The sequence below is a fragment of the Plecotus auritus genome (assembly GCF_963455305.1).
Source record: "Plecotus auritus genome assembly, chromosome: 5".
NCBI classification, from domain to species: domain Eukaryota; kingdom Metazoa; phylum Chordata; class Mammalia; order Chiroptera; family Vespertilionidae; genus Plecotus; species Plecotus auritus.
The window spans coordinates 46191320-46216865 of NC_137776.1; the positions used below are offsets into that span (position 1 = coordinate 46191320).

The 25546-nt window shown below is 38.2% G+C and overlaps 1 protein-coding gene across 3 annotated transcripts in view; it reads left to right on the forward strand.

Annotated features, from left to right (window-relative positions):
• The window catches only part of CHN1 (chimerin 1), a 162486-nt gene that overhangs the window by 63858 nt on the left and 73082 nt on the right, over positions 1-25546 (forward strand). The window contains exon 7 of one of the 3 annotated variants that reach the window (XM_080669887.1): positions 12325-12613. The exons of the other annotated variants lie outside the window; for them this stretch is intronic. Coding sequence (XP_080526013.1) covers positions 12325-12613 — 289 coding nt within the window. The remainder of the gene's footprint in view (positions 1-12324; positions 12614-25546) is intronic. 3 annotated transcript variants of the gene reach the window in all.

Here is a 25546-nt window from a genome sequence, read left to right on the forward strand (position 1 = left end):
CTCTGCTGTTGCTACAAGCTGCCCCTGCTTTCCCTTGCTTTCAGCACACCCCAGCACTCAAACTGCCAGTTCCATTAGAACTCTAAATTAGGCAAGATGGTAACCAGTTCTTTGGGCAGCCCTCCGAAAAGCCAGAATTTTAGACACACGTTCCACTGTTCTTCCTGCCCCTCCCGCCAACACCCAGAGAGAAGCCACAAACCAAGCTGAGCTATGCTGACTTGAGGAAGGGGCAGTCATGGATAAAATAAAACAGCTCTTCTCTCCTGTTTCAGTGTAGTTGTTCTTGGCTTTGTGCTTTCCAGGGGTACTACAATTTCTCAAATGGTTTCTGAAGATCTCATATAAGAATTTTGGTCCATATATTATTGCTAATTCAGTGTCTTTAAGGGGAACAGGGACTGGGACTTCCTATTCCTCCATCTTGCTCTTGTATAGTATTTTTTATACACATGACCCTTATCAAATATACTGACTGGTTGGTCCTCCCTCCCACCCTCCTTAAATTGTCCGGTGTACCCTGAGTCTAGAACAGATCTCTTATGAATATCTCATGTTGTCCTCAAGTTAAAATAGCTGCCCTACGGCTCTTGTCATTGTCCTGAGGGAGTGTTCCTCCCTCCTCCTGATGCCCATCTGCTCCTTTCAGACAATTGTGTTAGCTTTTGGCTCTGCTTCTGCTTTCAGTGGTGGTCATTCTGCAAGCTACAGATGAACTCCTCTTGCTAGGTCTTTCAGAATTTTTCCTAAGGGTTGGAATAGATGTTTTCTGCCAGATTTTAAAGCTTGCTAAGAAATCTATCCACAAGTTAGGCATTTTTTTTTTTCAGGGATGGTACTTCCTCTTCAAGCTTATACTTGGTTCTCTTTCTACTGAATATATTTCTGCCTGGTACTGATCATATGGTTATTCATTTCTTTTCTGAAAAGATCTCCACTTATTCCCTGAGTATACCTAGAAACAAGGTATCAGTAATATTCTATTTACATGGCTGTCTGTCTTTATAAATGAATTGAGGTATTCCAGGGTAGGAATTAAGTCTTATCTTGGTTTCCTTGAACCTAATGCAGTGCTTGACATACAGTATATTGGGCTTATTTAATAAAATTGCATTGTCAGATTTAGAATCCTTCCCTATGATATAGTCCTTTCCATAAATAAGGAACTAAAAAAAAGCCATTTTCCCCATTCTATTTATTGCTCTTATCTAAGGATCTCTTAAGTGGACAGATATTTATGATTCTTTTGCTGTGTTGCTCTAAAAGATATATAACCCGATTATTGGGCTTTTAATGATTTTTTTTGGCCCTGTGGTTCTAAATATAGATAAGTACATATAGTTGTAGTTCAGAACATGGCTTTGCAATCAGACAGACAGTCCTGGATTCAAATCTATTTCCAGCACTTTCTGAATGACTCAAAAATATTAAATAGAATTATTAAGATGAACACACACAGATATATTATAAGCTTTTTACTTATTAGCCAACAAATGACAACTCTGGCTTTTCTGATCATTCTTTTTTTCCAACTAACAATTTGATTATATATGATGCCTAATATCTTCCTTAGAGACAAGAAGCTACATAAAAATAACCCCAGAAACAGGCCCTGGCCGGGTAGCTTAGTTATTTAGAGTGTCGCCCCGATACACCAAGGTTGTGGGTTCAATTCCTGGTCAAGGTACATAGAAGAATCAACCAATGAATACATAAATAAATGGAACAATAAACTGATGTTTCTCTCTTAGTCTCTCTCTCTCTCTCTCCCTCCCTCCATCCCTTCCTCCCTTCCCTTCTCTCTCTGAAAAAAATTAGTTTATTGCTTTTCATAGCTTGAAATCCTGATGTGGTTGTATTTAAAATCTGATGAGAACAGTATCTATTAGTTTAAAGTAAGTCTTTATATTAGAAACCAAGACAACTAAACACACAGGAATATATGCTGTAGAATTCCATTTACATAAAATGGTAGGAAATTATAGTGATAGGAAGTGTTTGGATAGGACAAGGGGCAGAAGAATAGGGTGTAAAAGGACATGAGGCTACTTTGGGGGTGTTGGAAATGTTCTGAATCTTGACTTTGAAGGTAGCAAATTAGAAGTTGATTTTAGTAATATAGTTAGATTCAAGTACTATCAGTTCAATAATTGGGGGCAATGTAGATAAGGGAGAGACAACTCAAAGCCTGTAGCAACCTCTGGGATAGTTCTGTCTTCAGACACTAAAATTTTAGTAGTAGTATATTGATGATAATTAACCTGAGTCTTCAGGTTGAAATTGTGGTTTGTATATGATTCTGAGAATTGTGCAGTTTATACAGAAATGATTAAATAAAAGTATTTTGTTGTTTGAATGAATTAAATAGCAATCTGGAAAATAAGTATATGAAGGTATGTATTTGTTTTTGTAGTACACACCACTTGTATACATGTGTAGAACTCTGCAAGGACTCACACACATATATAGCTCCATGCTTTTGTAGACTTTAGTGGCTTTTTATCTTTAAGTAGTAGACTCATGAAAATAGATTTTATAAGCTTTTAGTGGGGCTGATCACCAACTCTTAAATAAGCCACATCTGTTAATTATACAAATAAATTGACCGTCTCTGGACCTAACCTGATTTTGCGAAGATTGTAATGTGTTTACAATACTTTTTATAACTAAACATATATGACTGGGCATAATACTTTTTATTGTTTCTCTGATTTAATGAAAACAGAGGATAGCAGAAGTTACTATAATTGATTCACTATATTAGAAAAGTTGTTTTTCATTTACTGCCAATCGTAATTATACTAGTAGAAAGCAGTTTCATGCTATACAGTTCATCACACGAAGAGCATTACAGCTCTGTATGTGACAAATACTGTATCATAATTATTGCTTTTTAAAAAATTACACCCAACAAAAGTCTAGTAATCTGCTCAATTTTGGAAGAATTTTGTTACTCACATGTAGTTTCTTTAGAGTACTTTTTATTGTTACATTTAGGTGGCCAACTTAGAGGAAAGTATTAATGAAGTCTTTACTAATCTATTCAACAGCCATTTACTTAGGGCCTAATATGTGCCCAGCACTGTGCCAGTCTCTACTGCTTATAACAGTGAAACTAATAACTGATTCTTAAGGGCTCAGGGCTTGCTAGAGTGTTTGGACTTGTTCTTATAGGCAGTAGTGAACCATTAACAATTTTCAAGAGGGAAAAGGATGTCATAGGCTCTCTCTTGGAATAAACTACAGTGTATGTAAGCAGAATGAGAGCAGTTTGCATAGATTCAGAAAGGTCAATCCTATCTAATAAAAGAGTAATATGCAAATTGACCATCACTCCAATACACAAGATGGCCACCCCCATGTGGACACAAGATGGCTGCCACAAGATGGCAGCAGGGGAGGGCAGTTAGGGGTGACCAGGCCTGCAGGAGAGGGCAGTTGGGGGGACCCAGGCCTGCAGGGGAGGGCAGTTGGGAGCGACCAGGCTTGCAGGGGAGGGCAGTTGGGGGTGACCAGGCCTGCAGGGGAGGGCAGTTGGGGACGACCAGGCCGGCAGGGGAGGGCAGTTGGGGGTGACCAGGCCAGCAGCTACTGGCCCGGTAACACCTAACTGCCCTCCCTTGCCAGCCTGGTAACACCTAACTGCCCTCCCTTGCCACGCTGGCAGGGGAGTGGTTAGGGGGTGATCAGGCTGGCAGGCCTAAACGGCAGTTGGACATCCCTTGAGGTTTCCCAGATTGGAGAGGGTGCAGGCTGGGCTGAGGGACACCCCCTCCCACACCTGTGCACGAATTTTGTGCACTGGGCTTCTAGTCAGTAAATAAAAGTTTAAGTATAAAGGGAGATTGAAGAATCTCATATAATTGTGAAAGTTTGGTAGGGTTGACTATGTGGGTGATGGTAAAGGAATGGTTTGCTGAAGGGGAAGAAGATCTGAGAGGGTTGGTAAGTTTGGTTGGGGACCTGTTGAATTGGCAGTGCTGAGGGAGGCCTTGGAGAAGGGTGTACATGAACACATGTTGGGCTGGGAGGCCTTCCAGAGAAAGACCATAGAGCAGTCCTATCAATGGAGAAAAAGAACCATTTTACTTTAAATAGTGAATTGAATTTTTTTATTTTCTTTTGTTTAGCTTATCTATTTTACTGTTGAGGAACTTGGACCTCTTCAGTTGCTGCATCTATAATGTAAGGGGATTGGATTAGATTGGCATTTCTCAAACTTTACACCACATAGTAATCACCTTGGGATCTTGTTAGCAAGGCAGATTCTGAACCTGAAGGTCTGGGGGGTGGGACCCAGGGGCCTGGATTTCCAGCAAACATTACCAAATTTATATATATATATACTAGAGGCCCGGTGCATGAAATTTGTGCATGGGTAGGGTCCCTAGGCCTATCCAGTGATCAGGGCCGATCAGGGCCTTCCGGCTGCTGGCCAGGGCCTTCCTTCTGGCTGCCGGCCAGGGCCTTCCTTCATTTTGCACTGCCCCCTGGTGGTCAGCGCACATCATCGTGAGCGGTCAAACTCCCGGTCAGTTGAACACCTGCGGGGACAATTTGCATATTATGCTTTTATTATATAGGATATTTAAAAACAAATTTATATTCTTAAGTTCCGTAGTATAACACATCTGTAGGGATTCTGTTTCTGATTGATTTTCTTCCAGACTAAGGCTATTGACTGTTGTTTGGAAACTCCATTCTTTGCTTTTTTTTTTTTTTTAAATAGATTTAGAATAAAATAAAACATACAGAAAAGTATATAAAATATGTATATTTTTAAATGTATTGCATTTAAATATATGTAAACTATATAATGCCTACTACATCAAGATATAATAATAGTTAGAAATTTCCCATTTCCCTTTCTTATCATTATCTCTACTTTCCACATTATTGTTAACCACTCTACTCATGTTATAGTTATCTTTTAAATATTTTTTTTAGTCTTACCATACATACATACATACATTCATATATAATGCTGTTGGATTTTGCCTGCCTTTATACTTTATATATTTGAATGATACTGTATGTATTCTTTTGTGTTTTGTTCTTTTTTCTCCAACATTTTAAAAATTCATCCATGTAGTTGAATGTATGTTTTCCTTGCTGTATAGTATTTACTTGCTGTATAGTATTTCATTGTATTAGGGTTCTCTAGAGAAGCAGAACCAATGGGATGGTGTGTATGTATATATATATATGTATATTTGTATATCTATACTAATAAAAGGGTAATATGCTAATTAGACTGGGAGACTGGTCATCTTCCTACCGTCCGACTTCCTTCTGGACAAAGCCATGATGGTAGGGGCCAAGACAGAGGCAGTTAGGGGCTATCAGGCCAACAGGGGAGGGCAGTTGGGGGCCATGAGGCCAGCAGGGGAGGGCAGTTGGGGGAGACCAGGCTGGCAGGGGAGGGCATTTGGGGGCCATGAGGCCGGCAAGGTAGGGAAGTAGGGGCCATGAGGCCAGCAGGGGAGGGCAGTTGGGGGCCATCAGGTTGGCAGGGGAGCAGTTAGATGGCGATCAAGCCGGTAGGCAGGCAAGTCGGACATCTCCCGAGCGGTCCCAGATTGGAGAGGGTGCAGGCCCGGCTGAGGGGACCCCCCCCCCACCCCGTGCATGAATTTTGTGCTTGGGTGGGGTCCCTTGGCCTGGCCAGCTGGAGGAAGAGACCACGGGAGGTTGGCTGGCTGGTGGGGAGGGACCATGGGAGGTTGGCCGTGGGAGTGAACTGACCACCAGTGAGCAGCTCCTGCGTTGAGCATCTGCCCTCTGGTGGTCAGTGTGCATCATAGCAACCAGTGGTTTGGTCATCGGTTGCTTAGGCTTTTATATATATATATATTAATATTTATATATATACTTATATATATATTTATATACTATATATATAAAATGTTTATAAACATCTCGAAAGGGATTTATTACAAGGAATTGGGTCACATGATTGTGGAGTCTGGCAAGTCCAAATCTGTAGTGTGAGTTGGTAGACTCAAGACCCAGAAGAGCCAGTGGTGCATATAAAGTCCAAAGTCCTGGATAATTCCCTCTTGTTCAGTGAGGTCAGTCTTTTTGTTTTATTTAGCTCTTCAGTGGACTGGATGAGGTCCACCCAATTAGGGAGAGCATCAGCTTGACCCAGAGTTCACTGATTTAAATGTTAATCTTATCGGAAACACCCTCCAAGTTCACATATAAAAGTAACCAGCATAGTATGTATACCACTTTTTTTTTTTTTAACTGGGAATTTATGTGATTTCTAGGTTTTGAACATTGCTGCTTGCTGTGTGTGTTTGTGTGTGTGTGTGTGTGTGTGTGTGTGTGTGTGTGTGTGTGTCCCCTAGTGCGCATAATCACTCATTCTGTCTGGGACATTACTCAGGATTGCTGGTTCACAGGATATGCATTTATTCAACTTTACTGGATAATCTAAAACCTTGCTGTGAAGCAGTACACCAGCTGTTGATTACGTTATAGATTCTCTTGCTACTGCTTGGTGTTGTCAGACTTGTTAAATGTTGCCATTCTGAGGATTTAACTTGCATTTACTAGACTACTGATTGTGCACCTTTTCATGTTTACCCTCTTGGTATTTTTGTTTACTGTATATGCTAGTGTTCTTCAGTAATTTCTTTAATTATCTCTTTGATTTCTTATCCTTCTGTTTTCTCTTTCCAGAATTCCTATTATTTAAGTGTTGGACTACCTGGATTGATTATCTTATTTTTTCTCTCTCTTATTTTTCATCTTTTTGTCTTTTTTCTCTTCTTCAGTATTTTCTCAACTTTATTTCTATTATTCTTTTAAGATTTTCATTTATGACACATATTCTTCTTTCTAATTATTTTTCTATGAATTCTATATGTATGTCTTTTTTACAGCATCCTAATGTTTCTTGCTAAATCCTTAAGAATAGATATGGGAAATAGTCTACCTGTTCTGGTGAGCATTCTGATAATTAAATGTTTTTCATCTCCTTGCATGGTTTGTTTCCTTTAGCTTGCTTTCTTTTTCTTTGTCCTTCATGAGGGAGATTTTTCTTAGATGTCAAGTGGTCCTTGGCTAATGGCTCATATTTAAATTCATTTGGCACTAAAAAGCTGACCAGCAGTTCTGAGAGCTTGAGAGAAGCCTGCCAAGTATAATGTGATGTCTCTATTCTCAAGCCTTTCACTCTCTTATCAGGAAAATACAGGCCTTCTGAGAACCTGGAGGGAAGAAAGACTGAGGTCTCAGTCTTTAGCATTTAAAACTTTAACTTAGTTTTCAGGATTGTACGTCTGCCTTCAACTTTTTCCCATGTTCCTCCACTCAGCTCTTCTTGTTTTAGCCTACATAGAAAACAGAACTAAGTTTTCCACCAGAGTGGGGACGGGGCGGCACGGGCACAGGGTTGGGGAAGGGTGGGGAAATATCCAACTGCTTCTTAAACAGACTTCAGCCAATCCTTCTGTATCAGTGCCAGAGCCTCCTGGTACCATTTTGGAGGTTTAGGTAGGCACATGGGTTTGTTTCTTTCCTGAGATGATTTATCCCACCAAGGGACTATTGTCATGAGTTCACATATTTTAATACTTTTGCCCACTTTACCATCCAAAAGTAAATAGCAATATAGACAAAAGTATCCTAATAACAGGTTTAGATATAGAAAATATTTAAAAATTGTATATAGCTATGTTCTCTCTTCCTTAGCCTTTCTTAGTGTTTAAGTGAATGCCTAATCATATTCTTGTCTCAGTTTTTTAAAAGTTTATCTTTATTGTTGAAAATATTACAGATGTCCCCTTTGTTTTTTTCTCCCTATTGACCCCCTCCACCCTGCACCCTCCCCTCCCAAGCCCTCACTACACTAATGTCTACGTCCAAGGGCTATGCATATATGCATATAATTTCCCCAGTTAATCTCTCCCTCCATTCCCATCTTGTCTCAGTTTTAACCTTCCTTCTGAGGGTATGTTTATGATTAGGTGAATTTATGAGATATTTGTATTTCACTATTAGATTAGTTTCTTAGACTCTGATAAACAATACACAAATATATAACATCTGTTAGCTGGAGCTTTCCTTTGAAGAGATACTTCCAAATACTTTGGCCCAAATCAGAACTAATTCTTGGTTTTAGAAAAAGTAAAGTATAACCCCAAAGTCTATTCTTTATACATATTTTCATCACTTTGTACCTCTAGAACAAATTTTAAAAATATATTTTTTTATTGTTGGTAGTATGACAGATATCTCCCATGAAAATTTTCCCACAGATTTTTTTATGATTATGATTTACTTGCTAAAAAATAGAAAGGATGGTATTAAGGGTTTTGTTCACTTTTTAAAACTGGATGTTAGAATTATGTATTTTGAAATTCATCTGAATGCAACTGGGCACAGCATTAAACAGTTCTTTAAACATGAAAACCAAGACCTGGAATCCTGGAGAAAAGACATTCTTTCTAGAAAGTGGTAATTATGTGCAACAGTAGCAGTTCAAAGCAGATTATCCCAATCTCTCGCTCTCTCTTTTTTTCTGTTTAACTATAGTACCATTTGGGATGGTTATCTTGTTGAACTTTATCTGGGTGAGGTTTGGCCTGTACAGTTTCAAACATGTTCACCAAAGAATAAACAGCTATTTAAAAGCAAGGGCAGAGGCAGATAATAAATATAAGAAAAATGAAAAGAAAAATTTCCTATAAAAGTGGAGAGAAAGTGGTTTAGCTTTAACAGTTTTTATGAATCAGTGCTCTGTAATCTAGAGTTCAGCATTGTCACTAGACCATTTAACATGACCCACTTTCAATATGAGTATATTTACTGACCTTTCTCCTTTAAATTCAGAGACCTAACTCCCAAGGCACACTGGCAAGGTTCTCCTTGCTTCTCTCCTCCTCCCCTTTGCACTGTGTTGTAGTCCACTCTGTTTAACCAAGTAGTATACACGCTTATTCAGGAACACCCAGAAGAAAAATTTGCAAAGAGCTCTTGCCTTTTTTTGACTATAAAATCAATCAATGCAGAGATGTCCCTATACAACCAGTGTTACCAGTTATTTATTGGACCCCTTCAGTGCATATTTACTAAGCATCTTTTTTGTTTTACTTTATTGTTTGCTAACTCATTCTGTCAATCTCTGCAGTGGCCTAAGCCAACAGAGGAGGAGAAAGGGGATCACCATTCATTGAACATACTATATACTTAGCTTTTACTTAAACATTCTTATGCAATCCTCACAACCATAGGGGTAGAGTGATATATTATTCCTATTTTCAAGCTGCAGAATCTGAAAAATGATTTTCCCCAAATCACCCAGCTAAGAAGTGACAGGTCCAAGATTCAGCATTTATCTGTCCGATGCCAAAGCCTAAGGTTTTCTGCTAAACCCCAGGACTTGCCTGCCCCTGGCCAAACCCTGTTTCAAGACTGCAAGGGCGCTTTTGCATTTGGACATAAGCAGCAGCTCTCAGATCTTACGTAAGCTTAGGTGTGTGCGCACTTATTACGAGATCTTACTAAGCAGTGAGTTTCTTGATTTTTCAGTGTGAGGGAGATATTGGACTCACATGGTTTTATGAATCACTGTATAGAAATAACTTTTCTATATAAGAATAAAGTTATATACATTTTTAAATTGCTTTTTAGAAATCAATCCAAACATTAACTTTTAAAATTTCAGCAACTCATCTTGTCTTTGTATTAACTTGTTTTTGTTTATCTATTTCCCATTGAGATTATCAAGGAAATAGAAACTTTATTATGAACTAACTAATATTTAATATCATTCCTGGTGTCTTGTTAACTGTTTGTTGAATAAATGACAGCTGTGAGTGGTAAACTTCTGCAAGGGAGGATTCTTTCTTTGCCTTTAGATTGGGCATCTCCCTTTTACGGCTCTCTTTTGTAGAATAGACACAGCCATTCACCACCTCACTCAAAGATTTTCTATCGTGACTTTTAGATCAGGGAAGGGGAGGAGTCCCTATCTGTCTGCACTGTGGTGCTAATCTTTATGTAACTTCCAAAGTAAAAGAGAGCACAGTACAGAGTAGGCAAAAGAAAGTGTGCGGTTCCTTTAGTAAAAGTAATACAATATTTCTTTTAAAAAATCGTAATTTTTAAATGGACACTCATATTTTTGTCCTTTGAAGTTAAGTTTTAATCAACCTATATTGTAAGTTCTTTATTAGTTATCTGATCAGCTCCCTTAAGATTGGAAGTCTGATGGATCTGAAAGTCAAGAGCTCTAATGTGGGCTGAGGAGGAATTGGGAATCGTGCACGGGGTCTCTTGAAGTCACTGTGAGAAAGAGAAAAGTCAGACTTCTTAGTCTTTTCACCCAGTAATCTAGAGGCAGACAGGAAATCCTCTTCTTGGATGGGTTAGAAATAGCCCCCTTGTCAAGTATCAGGAAGTTACCCGAACTTCTCTTGCAGTCTAACCATCCCAACCCAGGTGCGGCCAGCTTCCCTCTGTCCTGTGCCCCCAGACCTCTCAGATTTCAGAAGACAACTGAGTGATAAGCGCCTCTGCCATTGCTTGGATAGTCTTTATTTTAAAGTGCTGAACCCACTGTGGAAATGCCCGTTGAAAATCATAAGCCCCTGCAGGAGTAAAATGGTCTGAAATATGAAGGATTTCACGTTAAACAGTGTTGTGTTTACTGTTATAAGAACTTATAAAAACTACATTGTAGCTTTCCATGTTGATTTCTCAGTAACAGATAATATACATTGACAAAGAGGAAATAATAAAGCAGCATATTAAACTAAAATTTTTTTTTGTATTTAACTTTGGTGTAGAAGTTTTACCTTCTAATTTCTTAGACTTAGATTATAATGAAAATTTACTTGGGAGAAATAATCTTTAACATTAGAGGAAAATGGATAATGGGAAAGTAGAATTATATGGGTCATTCACTTGAGTGTGAATCAAATTTAATTGCTTCTAAAGAACCAAAAAGTGAATAAATTTTATTTTAGAGAAAGGACCAGCCTGGATAGAATGTTGGGTTTTAGATTAAATAATTATTAAAGTCTAGTTTGAACTATAGAAACAGATACCTCAGGACGTTGTAAATAATGATTTTGTTAATTTTTTAAAGGACACATTAAAAGGAAAATCTTAAGTTTCTAACGCCTGTCCTTCTGGAATAAAACCTATACCAGAATAATATTTTGCATAAGTTTGTAGTTCTATTTAAATACTTTATTTTAGTATCAAACAGGGTGTGATTTTAGTACTTTAGTTTACCTCTGTTCTGTGTATTTTTAACAGTGAAATTAAATGTATTCTTTATGATTTGTTTAGTTTTTAATTACGTTCACTTGGGGCTATCGTTGGGAGACCACGATGCTAGGTCCTTGGTGCCTTTTGGCGTCAGCTTTTATTAAAGTCAGTGCACATTCTTGCCTTTGTCTTGCAAGGACACTGGTGTTAGTCATGCCAACTCGGATCCATTTCTGAGGTGTGCTGCAGGGAGCAAAATACTGCAATTATCGTAAAACTAAACCATTCTTCTCCGGATTTTAAAATATGTAATCACAACATAACTCAGAAGTGAGAACAGAATTTCTAGAGTCCAATAGTTTTTTACTTATTTGCCATATATAGGGTGTCCCAAAATGTATACATACACTTTGAATAATTATAAAGGCAGTGTTTATGAAAATGTCTCATTTTCATTGAATAGCTACCTGCTGTTGCAAACATTTCTTGCCCAGACTCAACAAGTAGACACAAGAAAATGACTTTGTAAAAGGGAGGAGCAAGTCCATTACCTTTGGCTAGGAATAGCAAAAGTATGTTTCTGTTCACTGTGTGACAGGTTCTGTAATCACTTCTACTTTAAATGAAGGCTGGCATCACGCTCAGGTGAGCTCTAAATGGAGCTTTCCCATCAAAAGACATTAATGCTGGTGTCTAAAGTACATTGAATATTTTTGATGATCAACTTGAAGAGAACATGTTAATATAGAAATTTCATGTATTATGGAGTTGACCAATTGAATATTGAATGTGTTCGAATAGGATAGGAGGTTTATTTTCCCGTTTTTCTTATTAGCATACTGAAGTGGCTTAAAAGATAAATAAGAACAAATTTTTCCTTCTAGGGTGGGCATATTTTTGTATAGTTATCCCTAATCATCGTGAATTCATTCTTTGTGTTCAAAAGTTTAATTTTCCATATTCCAGACGATTCATAGAGATTAGCCATAGTTTATTTAACAAACAAAGCCACACAGACGAATACTGGTTTTTTTTCTTTCAGAGAGAATTTACGTGGTTACTTTTCTTAAAAACATCTTTCCCATTTCATTGAGGCAGATTTGGAAGTCAAACCAGAAACTTCAGGCTCTACTACGATGGAAAGCACTTCGTTGGGGAGAAGCGCTTTGAGTCCATCCACGATCTGGTGACTGATGGATTGATTACTCTCTATATTGAAACCAAGGCAGCAGAATACATTGCCAAGATGACGATAAACCCAATATATGAGCACATAGGATACACAACCTTAAACAGAGAGCCAGCATACCAAAAACATATGCCAGTCCTGAAAGAGACACATGATGATAAAGATTCTACAGGCCAGGATGGGGTGTCAGAAAAAAGGGTAAGCTACCATGAAACCACACTTTATCTTCTTCTCTTTGGGGTCCTTATGAGAAAGTCACTACTGCCAGCAGAGATGGACTGCTCCACAGTGCTTTGAAAGGATATGTGTTTTCCTTAATGTCTAGTTTCAGTGGTCCTGAGCTTTGCATATATCTAATTCATATTTAGCTAAAATATTTCGGGTGTATTTTTGTACTCCTGTTTATTTTCTATTTTATCAGTTTCACAGTTTTAAAAATATTTCCTAGTAAAAAGGTTCAGGGGTTTTGTTCAGAAGCATAACTTATGGTCAAGAAAAGATAGCTATATTATATAATAGATTGATTATTTTTTATTTCCCTTAAAGATAATTCCCCATAGAAATAGTTCTGTTATTTATAAAAGTGATATATATCCCTATTTTAAAAATAAGTTATCAAATTAAGTTTATTAATAACTCATACTATTTTGATAATCAGGAAGATTTATTCCATTGTGGACTCTTAGGAAATAATTGAATCAGGAAGATTTATTTTTATTAATTATAAGAGCATTTCAGTTTTCATTCTTTAATTATAATGTATTTAAGGTTAACATCAGAGGTTTTCATTCCTTGACACTAAGATTATTTTACTTTGAAAATTGTCCCTGGTCTTCCCTCCAATACAAGAAAAAGGGTGAATATCCTGACGTTTTGTTTCAGGGATGGAGAACGTACGGCCTGAGGGCCGTGTAAAGCCTGAGAAACCATTTTGTCTGGCCCTGCCAAGGCATTAAGGATGAGGCTAATTTTTAAGTTGATAATTTTGTATGGCCTGCGAATGATGTTATAAATATCCAAATGCCCCTTGGCATAAAAAGGGTTCTTCAACCCTATTTTATATTGAGTGGGATTTAGTTGGGGGAATTTTTATGTATTTTTATTGGAATCATGTTAATTTGATATATTTTTGAGAATCTTTAGTTGCTATGTTAAAGAAACGTAGTATTGTGAGCTTGCATTCTGTTATGAAATAGATTTATGCGCAGATTTTTCTATTTTACCAGTTGAGTGAATCTCGGCAAGTTACTTAACTTTCCTGTGCTTTGATGTACTTATATGTAAAGTTGTAATAATAATAATAAAGTTGTAAGGATTGATTGAAGGAGATAGTATGTGTAAAATAATCAAACAGTGCTAGGCACATAATAAGTACTCAATATGAATTTGGTGATAAGATTAGTATTATAACAACCTCAAGGCAGCAGCATAAAATACTTCCAGTTATCTTGGAGTATTTAGGTACAGAATGGAAATTTAAAATGTTCATTTTCAGTCCAAATTTTAGTTTCTGGCAGATCTTAGAGTAGCATTTTGTGGCTACAGAGAAACAAACATCTTAAATTATAGACTATAGAAAATTTGTAGAATATGGTTTTTAATTTACCCATATTTGTTAGGAACCACAAATCTTTTTGGGAAGTGACCAGAATTTAGAATCCTAAGTGCATGCTATATTTAATTTTCTTTTCACTCTCTAGTTCCCATTTTCTCACTTTGTTTTTTCCCATTCATGACATTTTTTAATAATGCTTATATTTAGATATCTAATACTGTTATTGCATTTTATGCAAATGTGCTTGAATATTCTAAGTCAACATTTGTGAAATATTAAAAAATGTATACATTTGAGTCTTTCAAAGTTGATCAGCCTAATGATAACCTTTGCAAATGTGTTCTCCATATACTTTTTCATCATCAAGGAACTTAATCTAAAAACACTTAGCTGTTTAACATTGGGCTAGTCACTTAACTTCTTGAGACCTGGGCAATCCCTTCCACACAGTGAAAATAATATTCACAAGTAGCAAGAGTCTGAGGGAGAGAGTGCCTAGGACCCTTTTAGCTCTAGCATTCGCGGTTCCCTATGTATTCTGGCCACATTACATGTCACGTTACCTGGGTTTTCTCCTGCTGATGGCCAGTGATAGCTACATAAAGTGAAATGGTTGGCACTGGAAAATACCTCTCTCCAGTAGTACGTAATTAAGAATCAATTTAAAAAATACCCTTTGCTTTAAACTGCATGCATCTTAAATCTAGTTGGCTCAAAATCTACTTACTCAAAAATAGATTTATTTTATTTACAGGTGTCATCCAACAGGACAGGGATGATGACCTGTTCAACAGCTTGAAACATTGATTCCCTGTCAGAGTGGATGACATTTGTAAGTAAAGACAATCACGTTTAACTGATTTAAATACCTATTGACACAAGTTTAATAAATATTTCACTGGGTCCTGAATAGCTAAAGCCCCTCTTGTTCATGACTCCTTTTCCTTAGAGGCAGGAAGTGTTGCTTTGCAGGAGTTCGTGTGCTGTGGTGGAAAGGACACTGGTGTTTGAGTGAAGAGCTGGGTTCCACTAGGAGTTCTACAGGAATTGACTGTATGTGTCGCTTTGGGCATGCTCTTCACTTCGGTGAGACTGCATTTCCCACCTTCCATAGCAGGTCTCTGGACTGGGTGATGCCCAGTACAGCTCCTACAGGGTGTGATCCTCAAGGAGTGCAGGTGGTGTAGGGGAGATGACACAGTACCCGAAAGAGCACGTTACCGTGGTCTTGAAAGGAGAGGTCTGTTTTTAGCTTGCATTAAGTTAAAATTTTTTTTTTTTTGCTTAGTTCAGGTTAGGATTACTCAAGTCATTTTATTTATTTTTTTTTTAAATTTAATAAATCTTTATTGTTCAGATTATTACAATTGTTTCTCCTTTTCCCCCCAATAGCTCCCCTCCACCCGGTTCTCACCCCACCCTCTGCCCTTACCTCCCCACACTGTCCTCATTCATAGGTGTACAATTTTTGTCCAGTTTCTTCCTGCACCCCCCATACCCTTTCCCCCTGAGAATTATCAGTCCACTCCTTTTCTATGCCCCTGATTCTATTATATTCACCAGTTTATTTTGTTCCTCAGATTTTTAATTCACTTGATTTTTAGGTTCACTTGTTGATAGATACGTATTTGTTGTTTATAATTTTTATCTTTACTTTTTTCTTCTTCCTCTTCTTTAGGAATACCTTTTAGCATTTCATATAATACTGGTTTGGTGGTGATTAACTCCTTTAGCTTGTTCTTATCCGTGAAGCTCTTTATCTGACCTTCCATTCTGAATGATAACTTTGCTGGGTAGAGTAATCTTGGTTGTAGGTTCTTGCTTTTCATCACTTTGAATATTTCTTGCCACTCCAGTCTGGCCTGCATAGTTTCTGTTGAGAAATCAGCTGACAGTCGTATGGGTGCTCCCTTGTAGGTAATTAACTGTTTTTCTCTTGCTGCTTTTAATATTCTCTCTTTGTCTTTTGCCCTTGGCATTTTAATTATGATGTGTCTTGGTGTGGTCCTCTTGGATTCCTCTTGTTTGGGGTTCTGTGTGCTTCCTGGACTTGTAAGTCTATTTCTTTCACCAGGTAGGGGAAGTTTTCTGTCATTATTTCTTCAAATAGGTTTTCAGTATCTTGCTCTCTGTCTTCTTCTGGCACCCCCATAATTCTGATGTTGGTACGTTTGAAGTTGTCTCAGAGGCTTCTTACACTATCTTCAACTTTTTGGATTCTTTTTTCTTTTTGCTTTTCTGGTTGAGTGTTTTTGCTTCTTTGTTTTTCAAATCTTTGACTTGATTTTTGCGTTCCTCAAGTTTGCTGTTGGGTCTCTATATAATATTTTTTATTTCAGTCAGTGTATGTTTAATTTCTAGTTGGTCCTTTTTCATATCTCGAGGGTCTTGCTAAATTTATTGGCCTTTTCTAGGATATTCTTGAAAAGCCTTATAACAGTGGTTTTGAATTCTAATTCAGTCATTTGTTTTCCTCCATTTCTTTTGTTTGTGATCTGTTTCTTTGCCTCCGCATTTTCATTGCTTCCCTGAGTTGGTAAGGTAGATTTGTGTGCTAGGTTTCCTATATGGCCCAGTGGGTCTGCCTCCCCAGTTAACCTGAGGTGGACACTCTTGGTGCACCCCTTTGTGGACTGTGTGTACAGCCTTGTTGTAGTTAAGTCTTTATTGTTGTTGGTATCACTGGGAGGAATAGACGTCCAGGCCAGTTGGCTGTGAGGATCAGCTGTGTTTACGCTGGGAGAAGTTCGGTGCTGGAGACAGCCTTATAGGATTAGACTTGCCAAATTGCAAAAGCCTCTGTGCTCAGCTTGGATGGGGTGGAGTCTCAGGGCGGAGCAGACAGTCTTGGCTTCCCATCAGCCCTGCCCTTGCGCGCGCACCTCCAGACCTCTACCTTCCGCGATTCCCCTGAGTTTCTGCCTGACAGTCCAGATTCCCCCTGTAAGAGCATGGGTCCCCAGGGGCTCTCCTGGAACTGGGGTTCAGTGCAGTCAGGAGCTTCCAACTCCCTTCCGCTAGGGAATGCCTGTGGCAACCTCCGCATTCAGCTTCTCTGCGAGCACTTGTGTGTGCGCGTGCACACCCCAGACCTGCCGCGGCTCCCCTGGGTCTCTGAGTCTCCTTGTGCCTTTCTCTCTACCTAACATTCCAGACTCCCCCTGTATGAGCCTGGGTCCACGGGGTTTCGCCCGGAACTGGGTTTCAGTGCAGTTGGAACTGGGGTTCAGTGCAGTCAGGGGCTTCCTTCCCCCTCCCGCCAGAGAAAGTCAGCCAGGCACTCAGTCGCCCTTCCTCTCTGCACGCATCTCCATACCTCAGCCCTTTGCTGCTCCTCTGATTCTCCGTGAGCTTTCCTCTTTCCTTCTAGTTGTAGAATTTCCACTCAGCCAGCCTTCCTGTGGTTCTGAATGATGTCCATTTTGTCTTTTAGTTGTAGTTTTGAAATTGTTGTGTGAGGCAGCATTTTAGGTGCTTACTTATGCCGCCATCTTGGTTTCTCTCAAGTCATTTTAATAGACTTTCTAAATTCAGAGTTTTGTTCTTGCAAAATGGCTTTTTGCCCTTCATGTAAAAGATTTGTTTCCAGACTACTTAATGCTGTAAAAATACATATTTCTTTAGGAATAAGGATAACCAAAAATTTAAGTTTATAAATTCATTAACTTCAGGGATAAATTAAAATCATATACAGTTGTTTTTCTTGGAATAATCTATGTCTTTAAAATCTACAAAACTTTTACATGAGAGAAATGTTTCTGAATTTGTTGAATATAGAAAGTTGTGTATTAGCTTCATATGTAATCATAACCAAGCTTGTGTATTCTTCTGAGTCACACGGTTCTAAATTAAGGAAGCTTTTTGAGGGGGAAGGATGTCCATAATTTCTATCTGCAGTGTGCACAGGGGTGTTTAGCTGAAACTATTATTTAAAACAGAACTATTTGATATCATTTGGACATAATATTTTAATTAGCATGTATTTAAATGTGAATAGTGAAAAAAAATAAAAATAAATGTGAATAGTGAATACCCTTTGTCTCTTGTAGGTAAAGCCCTCTCCCCATACCTTTGCCTAATTAATGAATATAACAGATGCTTTTTAAAATTTTATTTTTCAATTACAGTTAGCATTCAGTATTTTGGATGTACAGCAGGGTGGTTAGGCAATTATATATTTTACAAAGTGTTCCCCCCAGTACCACCTGGCACCTACACAGTTATTACAATATTATTGACTATATTCTCTATGTGTTGCAGATGCTTTTATTTAGGAGCAGTGTTCATAGTTACTGCGAAGGGTTTGATTTTGTTTCATTTTTTAAATATATATATATGATTAAATTCATAGTGATATTGGATTATAAACCAGTGTTTTTAATATTTCACTTTTAGTTTCATATAAAAATATTTTAAACTTTTAAGCTAAATTTTTCTCTATGACTGAATACTTAAATAGCAATGGATCTTTAACATTTGATCTTGTTTAAGACTCAAAAAGAATTTTGTAGTCCTGTGTGCCAGTGTTTTGTCTTAGCTTTGGAGCAGTCCACAGCATCTGGTTCAAATGCTCTTTGTGCTGTTCCTTTTTTCTCTTAATTCCTTACTTTTTTGAGATGTGTTTTCCACAAAGATCCACCTTTACTCCTCAAATAGAGGCACTTATAAAGGAGCTTTTATTATGATACTAGAGGCCCGGTGCACGAAATGTGCACTTGGGGGGTGGGGTCCCTCAGCCTGGATTGCGAGAGGGCACAGGCCAGGCCGAGGGATCACACCGGTGTACGATCAGGGCTGGGGAGGGACGCAGGATGTTGGCCAGCTGGGGAGGGATCGTGGGAGGGCTCCAGGGCGTGTCTGGCCCATCTCGCTCAGTCCCAATGGGCTGATGCCAGCAGCAAGCTAACCTACTGGTTGGAGCATCTGCCCCCTGGTGGTCAGTGCACATCATAGCGACTGGTCGACTCTCTGCCCCCTGGTGGTCAGTGCACGTCATAGTGAGCAGTTGAGTGGACTTAGCATATCATTAGCATATTATGCTTTGATTGGTTGAATGGATGACTGGACACTTAGCATATTAGGCTTTTATTATATAGGATTATCTCTTATGTACCCAACCATTTTTTTCCACGCCCCCCCCCCCCCCCAAACAACCAATGTTTTCATGGGGCATCATCTTGGAACAGCTCTGGATAGTTGCCTTATGACTTAGTGATATCACTCTAAGCATGTCGTTAACCTCCCTGGACCTGAGTTGTAAAATGAAGGACTCAGTTTTCCTAGATGACATTCAGGTCCCTTCTAGCTGTCACGATTCACTACCCCTAAGTTCTCTTTGTTAATTCTCAAGAGGTTTTCAGACATAAGATTCTGTACTTCTGAGAACTTACTATTCGAAGAGGTAGAACAGGCTGCAAACATTTAAGTATAGTCTTGGCTCTGCTTCTTACTAGGATTGAATCTTTGAACCACTTACATAATTTTCTTTAGCCTCAGGAAATCGAAGGCTCTTCTAGCTTTTCAGTGTACATTGCTAAGGGTTGGAAAACTACAAATAATAACAAATAACTATAATTATTAAGCCTCCATATGTCAGAAAATATACTAGGTACTTTACCAGATTATCTACTTTAATCTTTATAGCATACTTTTGAGGGTAGGTATTATAATAACATGGGTATCTTTGGGGGACATAGGTTTATGGTAAGTTACCTAGGGATTCTTGGGGTGTGTTTTAATAGTGTATCTTTTATTTTAAAAAATGAAATCAGAAGGCAGCCAGACCCTATTACCAAATGCCCCTCCCTTCATGTTATCATAAAAAGTAAACATTACACTGTGCTAATACTTAGACTAAGTGGATCACTGTATTTTGAGTAATTGGATTACACCAAAGGGAGAAGTTAAAACATCCTGGAACTTGTCCAAAGGAAGTTGCAGCATGGTTCCAATGGGGCATGTCACTCTAGAACTGCAACTCTTCAGTTTTAAAAATAAACTCTTATTTGACGATTGAATTTTTTAATATTAAAAAAAAAGGGCCGAAACCGGTTTGGCTCAGTGGATAGAGCGTCGGCTTGCGGACTGAAGGGTCCCAGGTTCGATTCCGGTCAAGGGCATGTACCTTGGTTGCGGGCACATCCCCAGTGGGGGGTGTGCAGGAGGCAGCTGGTCGATGTTTCTCTCTCATTGATGTTTCTAGCTCTCTATCCCTCTCCCTTCCTCTCTGTGAAAAATCAATAAAATATATTTAAAAAAAAAACAGCCTAGCTGGTTTGGCTCAGTGGATAGAGCGTCAGCCTGAGAATGAAGGGTACCGGGTTCAATTCCAGTCAAGGGCACATGCCCAGTTTGCGGGCTGGATCCCCAGTGTGGGTCATGCAGGAGGCAGCCGATTAATGATTCTCTCATCATTGATGTTTCTATCTCTCTATCCCTCTCCTTTCCTCTCTGAAATCATTTAAAAAAAATAATTTTTTTTTCCCTGATGCTGTAGCTTCATTCTCTAATGGCTGCTGTGCCGAGTGCTACCCTCCCTTCTTTACCTTTAAGTACCACATAAATTTCCAAATTCAAATGGTGCTCCTTTCACTGTAAAACAACAAAAATAAAAAAGGATTTATAATTACATGATAGTGTAAATGATATAAATGTGCAAAGCTGTCAGTAATTCAACATGTGAATTTAAATAGCAGTATACTTAGTAGAATGAGATCTGGATAAATTTCTTTAAAGTTTAAATAACATAATTCATCTATGTATTAGTATAATATATTGGTAACTAAGATTTATAATATAATAAAGAATGTCACCTTATATTTAAGATAAATCAGCACACTTTTACGCTTTCAAAGTTGACTGAAATTCAGGTTGACATCTTAAGGTTTTCACCAGTTCAGTCTAAGTGCTTATTAGCATTTCATTATCAAAGTTGAAGCTTACGTAGCTCTTTGAAACTGACAAGAGACATCTGAATTAGTTATCTCTTAAATAAACAATATTTTTTGAAGGCAGTTGAAGTGTTTTTCAGATCAATACTCTAGAGACTATATGTAAAACATACTGTAGCGAGTTTATTATCATTTAGAAGCAAAAAAAAAAAAAAGAGATAGAGAAATGAAGCAAACAAACAACAACAAAACCCTTTCAGCGATTTAATACAATTTGACAGTTTATCATTTTCCATAATATCTCTCAGAAGCAGGGAAACCAATAATATGAATAAGGATTTGCATTTATAGCAACAAAAGAAAAAAGATATTGCTAATGATAGTACGTTTGAAAAATAAAATAATGAAGAAAATGAAAACAGTAACATAATGTAAATAAACTTTTGTGAACATTCTAAAATAGGCAATCATAAATACTTTTTGATTAAAGAGCCAAATTGCATCAGTGTTCTCACCAGTGAAGTTTTATGGTTAGGAGAGACACCTGCAGAAATTTGATTCAGTAGAATCAACATGAGGCCCAGACATAATTAATATATTTGCCTTTCTATATATGTGTGTGTGTCGGGATAGAGAGATGGGGAGGGCTGTTGCACAGTAAATGTTACAGTTAATGGGTTAGATCAGTGATTCTCAAACTTTTTGGACTCAGTAACCCTTAACACTTAAAAAATATTTGAAGACCTCAAAGAGCTTTTACTTATGTGGATTATATCTATTGATACTATATTGGAAATTAGAACAGATTTTTAAAAATATCTGTTAATTCATTTAAAAAATTATAAAACCATTACATGTTAATATCTTAAGAATAATCCTATATAATAAAAGCCTAATATGCTAAGTGTCCGGCCGTCTGGTCAGCCGTTCAACCAATCAAAGCTTAATATGCTAATGATATGCTAAGGCCACTCAACCACTCTCTATGACGTGCACTGACCACCAGGGGCGTACCCTACAACCGGTAGGTTAGCTTGCTGCTGGTGTCTGGCTGATCAGGACTGAGCGAGACGGGCCGGACACACCCTGGAGCTTTCCTGCGGTCCCTCTCCGGCTGGCCAACCTCCCGCGTCCCTTCCTGGTCCTGATCATGCACCAGTGGGGTCCCTTGGCCTGGCCTGCACCCTCTCACAATATGGGACCCTTTGGGGGATGTCGAAGAGCCAGTTTTGGCCTAATCCTGCAGGCCAGGCCGAGGGACCCCACTGGTGCACAAATTTGTGCATCGGGCCTCTAGTGCTATTATAATATTTTATGAAACAAATTTAGTTAGAAGAGTGGCATTTTTTACATTTCTGTAAATCTCTTTAATGTATGTCTTACTACTACGAAAACAATTCAATTCTCATAAGTGTTTCTACATTTGATCTGTGGTTACATGTTAATTTGAAGTATGTGAAGAAAACTTGACCTCATATAAATATGCTTTTGGAAAGAGAGGAGTATTTTAATAACATTTTCAGACAACTGTATATTCCTCTTTGAAATCACACAAAAACTGGGTAAGTGGCAGCTTCCTGAAGGTTACTTGCAATGTGAAATCTGAAACCCTATCAATAAGCATTTCTTATTCTGTTACACTTAGTCCACTGGTCTATTTTGAACCTTGAATGAATCTTTCAACTGTGCATGGTTCTGTAACATCATGCATTGGTCATTTAAAAAATATTGGTTCACTGTGTTATGTAGGTCTTCAAACATGGACACATTTCTTTATAAGATATCAAAAAAATCTCATTTGTTAATATCATTTGATGTCATCAGAAAAGTAATTTAAGGACTGGAAAGCTTTTAGGTTCAGAGTGGCAGATACAGCATGTCCAAACTTCTTATTTTCACTTAAAAGTTTGAATTTTATCATTGACTGTCAGTAGTTTTCCATGAGATGGCAGGCTCACTTTGTTCGTTTTTGAGAAAATGCCAAGTTTGAATAACCAAAATTTATGTTAGTCATTTTTCCAAGTAAAAAATGATATTCTGTGGAAAAAAAGCACCTAGCTCATCTAGCAACTCAATATTTTTCCACAAGAAAACTGTCCCTAAAAGAAACCCAGATACCTTTTACATCATTTGGTATGAGGCTCTTTCTCTTTTGGAGAGTTTTCAAATGTGGGGGTGTAAAACTCTAAATTTAACTTAATCTACAGCAGAAAAAAACAGGAGACAGAGTTAGGGAGAAAAAACTATCGAAATCTGTGACCCATCGTAGCTAATTTAGTAAGCTATCATTTATTAAAATCAGTACCATTGGTATAAAATAATGCATTAAATTCTATATTTTGTGTCCCAAAGAATGGGTTATTTTAAGAATGGAAACAACGAAGAAACATTATTCAACTGATGCCATGGTTTGATATTTCTAACAGAGAAAAACGTAATGAAAGCATCCACTTAAAAAACTCTGCAGCTGATCCTGCAAGAGGAGATATTTTAGGCAAGTTATTTTTTTTTAACATCAAGCTTCTTATTTTAATGTCTTCCTTATTAAGACATGCATTTGAAAATAATTTTATCTTGCAATTTTATAACAAGTTATGGGTTGGAATTCTTAGGAAGAAAAATCATCAAACTTTAAACTAGATTTACTAATGGTGGATACAGCCAAAATTTCTTTCCTTCTAACATTTTCTTGCAACCACCATTACAGATTATTTTTATTCATCCATAAACTTTCATGGCACTTTGCACTATTCCTCCAGTAATAATTGTTTTGGTCCTGCGTACGAGTTTAAAGCACAATGATTCAACAATCTTTAGAATCAAAATTGCAGTTTATGAAGCCAAGGCACCCTTGGTCTTTCAGGAGGCACTGGTTCTCTTAACAGAACAAATGTTTTCAAATCAGTCTCATCCTTCAGTCAACTGTATTGCTAACATACCTATGTTATCACAGTTTTTCTCGCTAACGTGTTTTCAGTTCATAGCTGCATACATTTTGGCTATTAAATGAGGGAACTATTTAAAATGCCCTTCTTCCTTGCACCTCTGGCCAGCCATTACTTTGTAAAAACCAAGTTATAGGATACTTTAAAGAATAGCCATTATAAGAAAACGAGAGGACCCGTACACAAAACTCATGCACAAGTGGGGTCCTTAGGCCTGGCCGGCGATCAGGGCTGATCAGGTTCCCCACTTCCCTGCCTCCTCCTTCCCTCGCCGCCTGCACATACCACTGTGTGGTTCCCCTCCTCCTCCCCTCATTGCTCATGTCCACTGCCACCCACCGCCAGTTCCCCGTCCCAGCCCGGGCAATTGGGGCCTGCTGGCCAGCAGAAGTATGGGGGAGGGACCCAGGAGGTTGGCCGCCGAGGAGGGAGCTGGCCCTCAGCCCCACTGAGAAAGGGACTGTGTCCACTGCCACCCACCCCCCAATTCCCCATTCCAACCTGGGGGCTCGGCCCCAATCAGGCAATTGGGCCCTGCCGGCGTGGGGAGGGACCGGGAGGGAAGCTGGCAGGCCCCATCAGCGATCATTCTGGTTGTTCCGTTGTAACAGTCGCTTAGGCTTTTATATATATAGATGTCCACTTCCTTTGCATTAAATCTTTCCTGGTAGTATTTTTAGGGCAGGAGGGTGGAATCATTCAGAAAGGCATTCATCTATGTGTGAAGAATTCAGTGAGGCTTACATATATTCTATGGATTGGTGTGCTCATTCTTTCAAGATTCAGCACCTACTTCGTGCTAGGTGGTAAAACCAATATGCTAATGACAGTAGTATCAGTATCATCACCACCACTTACCTTTGAGAGCTCTGTGCATGCTAAGTATTGAAAATATATGCTTATATACATTTCAGACATTCTATATACGCTATCTCATCCTATCCTTCCAAACACTCTTTGAGGTAGGTACTGTCATTATTCTAATTCACAGATGAAGAAACTGAGACTTTTTCTAAGACTCCATAACTAGTAAGTAGAGCTGATATTCTTTAACAGATAGTCTTTTAACCACTTAACTATAGGTAACACTGAACTTTAGTTTAAATTTTTAAAATTATGTTAAAGCTTTATGGGAGGGGTGGTTAAGCAGATTGAGGAGAAAGGCTTATCAGCAGCAGTTCCCCTCTGCATTGTTTCTGATAAAAGAACTCTATACAGTGGTCAGCACACTACCCAGTGGTTTGGGCATTTTGAAGTCTTCTGAAGTATTCGAAGAAGAGAGAGAGATCTGGGATGGAGAGATGTATAGAAGTCACCAGTTATAATCTCAGTAGGACCATGAGAGGAGGAAGTGCTAGGAAGGAGGGCATGGACATAGATTTCATAAATAAATTTAACCTTTGTTAGAAAATGAGACTATTAGAATTAAAATAGGATGGAAAAAATCCATTACCCATCTAATACATATCCCAAATATAATTAATTCATTGTGTGTGTGTGTGTGTGTGTGTGTGTATTTGTTTAATATCTGATCCTTGTGAAAATAGCATAGGGCTCTATTCTCTGCTATTTGTCACAGTTTCACTAATGCCTGGAACATGGTAGACACTAAATAAATGATTTATTGAATGAAAACTATTTAGGAGAGCCTTGTACTGTTTATACAGATGGTCCCAACTTACTATGATTCGACTTACCAATTTTTCAACCTTATGGTGGTACAAAAGTGATACCCATTCAA